Here is a 10,039-nt window from a genome sequence, read left to right as displayed (position 1 = left end):
TAGAAAAAAATTAATTTTGGTACGGTTGTATGTCGCATTCCAAATTGTATTTTCAGACAAAAAAATTAATTCCGTACCATTGTAAAAAATTCTAATGCTCATAAAAAGTTTAAATTTAAAAATTTTTCACTGAAATTTACGGAGTGTATTTCAGGTGAGTAGAACTACATTTGAGCGAAAAATCTCCTGGAAATTCGAACGTCGGCAAATTTGTGACCCACTTGAGATGGCCTTACCCATATATAACTGACTTCCAAAATATGTAACATATAAGACCACTTATAACCACATTTATCTTTAAAACAACAAAAGATAGGAAACAAGTGTCTGTATATAAAGTATAGCTTTTGAGGTTTATTATCAGGATAAATTAAAAACTTCCGGTTTTTACACTAGTTTCAGAAATATAAAGAGATGTATATGTATATGTGCGAATGTAACGTTAACGACACAAATCTTGACCATATGGTCTTTATAACATTTAAGTACATATTGTTGTTAAAAATGTTAGGTTAGTTCTGAGCTCGCGGTCTCTTGGGACGGGGCCTTCTCGAATCGGGTGCCCGTGGCATTTTACCAGACCTGCCGCATCTGCATGGAAATGGCGTTTTTGAAATTTTTTCATATGATGTGACCATCGGAATGGGCTGGCTGTAGATATTTCATCTATTTATTATATTTTTAATGTCCTGCCAAAAGGACAGCCCGTCTAAAGAATGCTGACTTATTCTTGCAACAATGCACTTTCAACATGAGCTGGTAGTACTTTAATGCCCTTGAATTAATTTTCTATATACTGTAAATAAAATCTGAAGTATGTTAAGTAATCGGTTTTTATAGACATCTCTAATAGCTAAAAACGCATAATCCAGACCGCTGTTCGGCAGCCAGCCCTCCGGATATCGGTTTCTATATTAACAAGCTAAGCTCACAAAAAATTTCAATCGATCTGAAATATGATAAGTTTTTTGGTCAAGAGCTCTTGGTCTATGAGTTTGGCCAAAATAGTAATATATGTATACTTACGTCATAGTCATTAGTAAAATATCAAAGTAATCTCTGGCAATTGGAAAGTCTGTATGCTGGAAAAGTGTCGTCATTTTATGTAAAATTTTTACATAAAAGCCAGTAACTCGAAAATATTGCTCCACATATTGGATGTCTTCTTTTAGTTCCTAAGAGTGAAAGGGAACAAAAATTTTACGAATAATTTAAAAAGTTTGTTAATGACCATGGTTCAATAATAGAAAGTTGGATAAGCTGACGTTATCTCGCTCTCGCTCGCTGCCTTAGCGTGTGTTGTCTGCTTTTTGTAATTAATACATATCGCCACTAGACACGAATAAAGGCTCGTCATTGTTTTGACAACGAAAAAGGCGCGTAAAAAATCTTCGGCAAAAAAGACGCGTAAACCTAGTTGACGGCGAGAAGAAAGACGCGTAAACATAGATTTATACTTAGCCAAGGACTGTCATTTCAGCATTATTCACCAAAAGCTCATTGGGGAATGTACATACTAAGATTTGCTTCAGTTGAAATCTGGCAGGTATTAAGTAACAAAAAAAACTAATTTAAATGTGAACAATTCAGTCGAAACTTTTGTAGAACCTTCTTTTATTTCTATTTAGATGAAAGATTTACAAATAGTATTAGAATTAATTTCCACGCCAAAATACCCGTACTTTAGAGATGACACCCGCCATTAATACTTGGACATCCCTTTCGTTGATCGATTGAGCCTGTTTTCGCCACATTCTCCGGAAGTGCGTCATTCTTGAAGGTGTGCATTTTGTTTCTTTTTAATTTTGATTTCATATAAGCCAAATAACGCTCGATCGTTTGGAGCTCTGGACAATTCGGAGGATTGGCCTCTTTTAGTACGATGTTGATCCCATTTTGTGTAAAAAAACTCTTGCGCTTTTTTTGCACAATGGCTTGTTGCCAAATCAGGCCAAAATACATGCTCTCAGAACAACACTCCAGGTGCAACAACACGTTCAGAGAGATTCGGATTCCTTTCCAAAGTCTTTGGAACATCCTTCTCCACTATTTTATTTATAGTGCCTGATTTCCGCTAGATTCCGCCTTTCTCTCAATGCTGCCATTTTTCTTGATATTTGACAATACATTTTGTACCGTCGACCTTCCAGTTTTCAGCAATTTTACTAACCGACATTGGGAGATGTGTGGATTTTTCATGAATTAGTCCAAAATCAATTTTCTTTGCTGAGGTTCTTTGCTCTCCACATCAATTATTTTTAAAATTGCGCATATGAAAATTAACCGTAATAAAAAACAACGATAGCAAAATCAGCACACTAAATAAACGGCTGATCGAGTAGTCGATAACAAAGTTATGCTATGTATAGTGCTGCCAAATTTCAAATGAAGTAGATCTTATTACACCCGCAAACATAGTTGATAAGTTTACGTGTCTTTTTTTCACCGTCAAATAGGTTAACGCGTCTTTCTTCGCCGTCGACTGCTTCGTTTTTCGAAGTCAACTTTTGAGCTCGCGCCTTTGTTCATGTCTAGTGACGATATAAGCTACTACTAAATACATAAAAAGTTCAACAGGCAACACTTTTACCATTTTTATCGTATGTCAGGTTAGCTTTTCCTTTAGTTGGAATTTTATGTGAATAAAGTTCTTACTATTCTTCAATTAGTTTACTTTTAATTTTTATTATAGCATTCTTAATAAGCCACACAATTTGAATTCTATATCCATTGAATAGAGCAGTGGAAGCTGCTTTAAATATTGAATCATATTTTATACGATATAACTGTACATAATAATGTACAAAACGCATTTCTGCCTACCTTTTCACAAAAGGGATCAAATTATTACATCTTTCTCTATACTCCTCAAATTCGACCTTACAAAGCAGTAAACGCAAATGTCAATATTTATCGAACCTTTAATAATTGAATCATGGTTAATGACAAGCGAAATAAACAATTTTAACATAAATAAATTCAAATTGATTTAAGGCGGATTCATCCTTCTAGTTCTGAATTTCTCTCTCTGGGAGAGAAACGTAACAACAATCACATGGAAGAAAATTTCTGAACTAAAACGATGAATTCGCCTATATTTACGACGAGATAGAAAACTTGATACCATTATTTTAAAGCAAGTGATATCCCTATTTATGATTCTCTGTATCGATTCATTTCAATAATATAATAATATTGACTTAAGTGTATGCAATTATACTGGGCAACACAATTTAGCGACAGAGCCATTGAGATATAATTTCTCTAAAAAAATTTCCGTAAAAAATTATTCAATACGACAACCTAAACTTTGCTCTTTTAGGCCAAAATATATGATACGGTGTGCGGTATGCAGCCTGTCAAAATAAAATATGTGTAAACCCTATGAACTGAACACAATCCACAACACAAGCTCAGGCTGTCGGTTGATTGCACGCCAAGTTTGTAGCCGAGCAATTTCTACCCAACAAGCGTTTCAGTATTTTTTTTTTTTAAATAAGTTAAAATGTGTTTGCTATAATAAGCGTTAAATAAGCATTTTTAGTATTAACTCTGCAGTGAAACCCCAAACTAGTCAGGAAAAATACTAGTAGTGACTGAAACCGAACTAGGTCGAAAATGACAAGCCTTGTACCAAGTACAAAACGATTTATTCATGCCCTGTTTTATTTGACTTCGACAGTATAATACAATAGAGTGCACAACATATTATAACTTTTATTTGGGTATATTGTAAACCGTTAAAGCGAGTACGTACTCGCAATTATACCATACTTGTTAAATAATCATGTGTGAATTGCAGGGGAATAGCTGCTTAACAAATGAAAATGTGGGAAAAAAGCAACGATAATTTACAAGGCGGACTTAGCACAGAGCGTAGGCAACTGACTGAGTCAGTGGGATCGCCGGTTCGAATCCTACTGAAAGAAGTCTGATGAGGAAATGTGGCGATTTCCGAAATAGCTATCACTTCTACCATTTTTTCAAATTATTGTTGCTTTTCCACAATAAGTTTTTCATTAAAAACGGCCTCAAGCTCAATAAAAATTGTTGAATATAAAATATTCAATATTATTAAAAAAGATAGAAATATAGTATTTATTTTACCTGAAACCTTTTACTTTTAATAACATTCAATGAAAAATTCACTTAAATTTATGCTCGAAAGTTTGGAATATTTATGTATTTATTTTTGCTTTTAATTAATACTTAAAATTTTTAACACTAATTATTGGCAAATCGAAGGCTGCTAAATAAAAATGTGTAATAAATTAAAGTGTACTTAATAAAAAGTTTTTTATTGTATATTCATGACTTCATTTTATTTTTTGACTCCCAAAGTAGTGTTTTTGGTCCATAACTGGACTAGTGTTTTTCTGCCTAGTATGAGGCTGGTATATTTCTGACCGAAATCTGACAATGGCCATCTCGTAGGACATCCCCACGTTAAAAATACCAGTTGATTGCATGGAAAAAAGATAGTTGTCTGACTAGTTGGGCATGCGGTTCATACTAGTTTTGAGGTAGTTTACAAATAGTACATTTGACTACAGGGAAGTTTATTTAAAGATTTTTCAAATAAACCTTTAGTAAGTTTTGAGATCGAATGTTTGTAAATAAATGCCAACGTTATGAAGTTGTAAATATAACATTTTTTTTCAATTGTAAGTGACGTGTCTACGTTTTTTTAAATATATTTTAATCATAATATTAAAAGAATTTTATTTATATTATTAAAAGAAAAAAAAAAGAAAATCAATGCGGTAAAAACATACAGAAATGTCGCGTTTAAGAAGTGAAGTGCTTATGGATAGTGAAGTCCGCGGAGACCAAATTGAACATAACGTTACTTCCAATCAAGCCGCTTCGCTAATCGGTGGAATATTCGATCACTTCCTAGAAGGAAGGTATCTCAAAGTACATGAATTCAAAGCATACATTGACATACATACATACAGTCAGCGACAAAAAAATAAATACCCTGACATTTTGACAATTTTCTTTATTTATATTTTCCATACAATTTTTTTTATCCCATTATTTATTAAAACCATATTGCATATTTTTCGAGCTCAAGACCACATGAAAATCAAACAAAATTTTGTATTTGCTTTATTTGCCGATATTTCGACTTCAGTCTAAAGTCATCACCAGGACCGCAAATATACATTATTACAATTACACACATTAATATGTACATATAAACATAAACAAGTACAACTTACACACTTGGCTATGTTTGAATGAATGAAACAGATGAGCAAAATACAGTATTAAAACAAGCAAATTTGCAGACAGTGGAAAATATCAATATGAAAATGTAAACAATTGAAAATACAGTAATTGTAAACAAAAATCCACGAACAACAATACACAGGAAAACGAACAGATAAAGCCTGATTATGGCAACTTAACTTAATTTAACGGAACGTAGAACTTAGAGAATCAAAACAGATATCGTATTAAGTTACGTTAAGTTTCGGCTGTTGCCATAATCAGACCATAAGACATAAATATGTAAGTATATCGCTGCAGCTCTTTTTTGTTGTTGTCCGAAACATATAAGGTACGGAATGGCAGTGGACTGCGAACGAACACATGACACCTGCCTTAGAATTAAGTTGCGAGAAACATGCTCGCAATTGTCGGTGTCCGCTTTGAAGTTGATTCTTTTATTATTAGGGGTGTTCATAATGTGTAGCATTTCCAAAGTATATCGATTATGGTAATGTTTTCCTTTTTCTAAAATTGCTACGTTATCAAAGTTCTTACAATGATATGACAAGGCCGTCTTGTTGTCCGAAGAGTTGTTCCTTATTTTAATATTTGACTTACGAGCGGAAATCCTTGTCTTTAACTCTGATTTAGTTGTCCCCACATATACCTTATTGCATACGTGTGACCCGTCGCCACTGTATGGAATTTTATACACTACGTTGGATTTCTCATAATTCGGAATCCTGTTCTTGTATTGCTGTGGATTTGTCGTAGTGTGTTATTATATGTAAACACTATTGTATAATTATCTTTATCATATCCTGGCAGCGGGGTCGGTGACAATTGTCGCTTTCGTACTAGTTACATTATTAGTTCCAATAGCATATTATGATCCAGGCAGTAAGATATCGAGCTATTGGTTACATATTGCATCTTACACCTGTTATAAGAAGTCTGTACTCCATAAAATCTATCGCTGTCGGAGAGGATGGTATAAGCCTTAAGTTCCTGAAAATTATAGGTTTAAACATAGTTCCAAATTTTACTCACATTTAATTTTTCAATAACATCTTCAACTTTCCCCGATGCTTGGAAGGTAGCGAAAGTCATTCCAACTGCTAAAAAGCCATCGGCTACTTTGCCAACGGATTTTCGTCCAATGAGCATATTGCCAGTTCTTTTTAAACTCTGGGAAAAGTTAGTTGTTGTTCAAATTACTGAATACCCATGATTCAATAATAAAGGTTAGATAGTTATTGACAGCTGCGGTTTGACACTCCCTTACAAAAGGTTGCATTTACGAAGGACAAAGAAAGGGGAAGAATGAAATCTCTTGGTGCGAAAATGGTAGTAGGAAAGTACGCAAAGTAGGCAATTAGTAGTCAAATTCCTTTTGTAAATTCTAATGTATTTGCAGGAAATCTGGCATTTTAAACGAAATGTTGAACGTAATATTGATATATCAACGTGAATTGCGTAATTTATGTGCTATTTAGCTGTATAAAAACTGCAAAATGACTCAAAACTAAAATAAGACTACTCTGAGATTGATGTAAACATCCAATTTAAAAACAGTTTATGTTTTCATCAGTTAAATATGCATATACAAATAAACATATTGCACAAAAGCTTATACTTCTATTTCACACCAAAGCTACACTGTTTCCATGTAAATTTGCAAAGAAGCAACACGGTGCCACTGCTTAGGGAGCGGTGCGAGAGAGACAACTGTCAGTTTTTCGAACCTTGTATTATTGAATCATGCTGAATACCTCAATAAAAATAAGCTACTAACGGAATGTCAGTCTGGTTACAGAGTCCGCCATAGTTGTGCAACAGCTTTGCCCAAGGTTGTTGAAGATATTCGCCCTGCCTATGACAGAGGCGATTTAACTGTTCAAAAGCTTTCCACACAGTATATCATTCCATTCTTTTATTAAAATTAAATAATTATTTTGGATTCTCTGCTAGCGCTCTAAGATTGCTTGAAAATTACCTCAGTAATCGTTGGCAGAAAGTAGTTATTAAAAGCAACTGCACTGAGATGAAGAGTCTTTATTCGGGGGTGCCCTAGGGATCTATACTTGGTCCAATTTTGTTCAGTATATTTATTAACGATATAACTTGTTGTAAGAGTGTTTCGATACATTTGTATGCTAACGATGCACAAGTATATTTTTCTCGTTCGATTGGCTTATGAGGATTTGGTGTTTAGAATAAACGAAGACCTCGAACGCATCTCTTCGTGGGCGAAAGTTAATAACTTAAATCTAAATGCCTCTAAGACAAAAGCCATTTGTATTACGTATTCCTCGCAACTTGTAAAGAATTTACCGTATTTAACCTTACAGGGCATTACTATCAAATACGAGTCCGTTGTTACTAGCTTAGGGTTTAAATTAAATGCATACCTTGGATGTAAAGTTCATATTAACTATATTTTAAGCAAAATCTACTTTATTTTAAGAAAGTTATGGTACACGGCCGACTTCATTCCTTTAAATGTGAAATTGAAATTTGTGAGAACTCTCATAGCTCTATTGACATCGTTTGGTGGGCTCTTGTATGGAAATCTGGATTGTGAATCTCAGAAAAAGCTGCAACTTGCTCTGGTCAATTGTGCACGATATATCTTTTCGAAGCGAAAATTTGAACACATATCGGAGTTTTCTTTTAAGATAATTCGCTGCAGTCTTCCTGATTTCCTAAACTATCGGAACCTAGTTTTCCTAAATGAATTAATTTATAAAAGGCAACCAGAATACCTCTTTAGAAATTTATGTTTCGCGCAGTCAGACAAAACTTGCAACCTCATTGTTCCACGCTATAAATATCTCTCGTCATCTAGAATGTTCTTTGTCAGTGCTTTCAAACCATGTAACTCATTACCGAATGTCATTAAAAATGAGCGCAATACACTGCGCTTTAAATTAGCCTTAATGGAGTTTTTTTGCAATGGAAAACACACTTCTCTAACTCTGTTTACTTTATCTAAATACTTACAGTATCGGTCATATCTATAGCACGCCATTTCAAAGTGATATTGTGTGCAACTTATGTTTATTTATTTATTTTTGAGAATTTTCAATTAAAATACAGTTCTTTCTCTAACAAACCCCATATAAACCGAAGTTTAACAATTTGTAGAAAACTTCAAAAAAGTGCAACAAATTTTCACCTAAATTTCAAACTTTTTTCTCGGAAGTGTTTGAATTTTTCTGAATACACAGTTTTATAGCCCAATCAATTTTAGTCTGATAACGTGCAAGCTTCAAGTGACTGAAAGTTACCGTTGATTTTTTAGAATTTTTTTCGCCAAAGGTGTTGCGGTTTTCATCCATATACAAATAAATAAATAAATAAATTGAGTTTATTCATTATATAAAAGCCAATGCGACAAAAAAAATTCTAAAAAACTAACGGTAATTCGTAGCCACTTGAAATTTGCACATTATCAGACTAAAATTGTAGTGGCTAAAAAACTGTGTACTCAAAAAAATTCTAACACTTCCGAGAAAAAAGTTTAAAACTTAGGTGAAAATTTGTTGCCATTTTTTGAAGTTTTCTACAAATTGTTAAACTTCGGTTTATATGGGGTTTGTTAGATATGACCGATACTGTATGTATGTATGTATATGCTCTCCTACTTTATTTCTCACTAATCTAAATCTTCTTCTATATCTATATATATATAAAAAAGGATGTATGTATGTATGTATGTATCTATGCAGCTTATAGACTCCGAAACCATTCAGCCGATTTTGTTAAAATTTCCAGGATAGCTTCATAGAAACTCGGAGAGTGTTCCTGTGAAGTTTGGCTATTTTTGAAAGAGTTGCCACCTGTCAGAAAAATAAAATGTATTTAAATATGCAAGTAAAGTAAGTATAGATATCAAATGGAAGGTATTTGAGAGAGATATTTAAGAAAATTTACATCAAAAAATATTTTAATAAGTGTTGCCACCTGTCCAAGAAGTTAAAAAAAATGAATATCTAATGCAATTCACATCAAATATTGCAATATGGGTATCAAACGGAAGGTATTGGAGAAAGATTCACGCCAAACATATTTTTGAGTAGAGTTGCCACCTCTTTCAAAAAAAGTGAAATGATATAAATGTGTGTATTAAAAAGTATTTCGCAGGATACGTATCAAACGGGAGCTATTGGGAAATGTTTCAGTTAAGACCAATTATCGTATAGAGTGTCCACATACTTAAGAAAATAAAATCTGATAATATTTTTAAGAAATACCAAAGATTTAGAGTGTGATAAACTTCAAAGTCTGTCAAACCGAAAGCTTACCAGAAAGAAAATGCAGAATCCAAATTTTTAAATCTATATGTGAACATATGTATGTATGTTAATGCCAGAGTTGTGTAAATTTTCACCAGGTTGCAATTTAAAAACGGAATTTGTTTAATAGTTAAAAACCAAAAAAGTACTCAATATGAATGCATAACTTTAGTTTCTTATTGAATAAGGCTTAAAAAAATATAATAAAATTTGCAATAAAAAATGTTGTAATATTTTTTTCCTAATGCGCATACGAGATTTTGCTTGCATAATTTTCCTAAATTTGGGTGTATAAATTTTGGTATTTTTCCACAACATTCATGAAGAGAATACCTACATAGAAAACACTTTGTTACCTAAGTTCACATAAATAAAGGGTTTAAAAATTTCAAATTATTTGGGAGGAAAGTACCTGCAGAATTATAGCATTCGTTTTTATTTTACGGTTGAAGGTAGTTAAATATTGCTTACAATATTGCAAATGGATGTATAGAATTGACAACAACAACCACGCTGTCGAGTTT

At 33.0% G+C, this 10,039-nt stretch overlaps 1 protein-coding gene across 1 annotated transcript in view; it reads right to left on the bottom strand.

Moving 5' to 3' along the window:
* The window catches only part of LOC118744132, a gene marked incomplete at its 3' end in the record, with an annotated part of 159,471 nt that extends 158,300 nt beyond the window's left edge, over positions 1 to 1,171 (bottom strand). Inside the window, 1 exon segment of the mRNA XM_036476882.1 lies at positions 1,027 to 1,171. Coding sequence (XP_036332775.1) covers positions 1,027 to 1,100 — 74 coding nt within the window.
* Positions 1,172 to 10,039: the final 8,868 nt, after the last annotated feature.

The sequence above is a fragment of the Rhagoletis pomonella genome, unplaced genomic scaffold (genome assembly GCF_013731165.1).
Source record: "Rhagoletis pomonella isolate Grant_MI unplaced genomic scaffold, Rhpom_1.0 Rhpom_scaffold_00008, whole genome shotgun sequence".
NCBI lineage: Eukaryota > Metazoa > Arthropoda > Insecta > Diptera > Tephritidae > Rhagoletis > Rhagoletis pomonella.
This window is presented reverse-complemented; position numbering and strand designations above follow the sequence as displayed.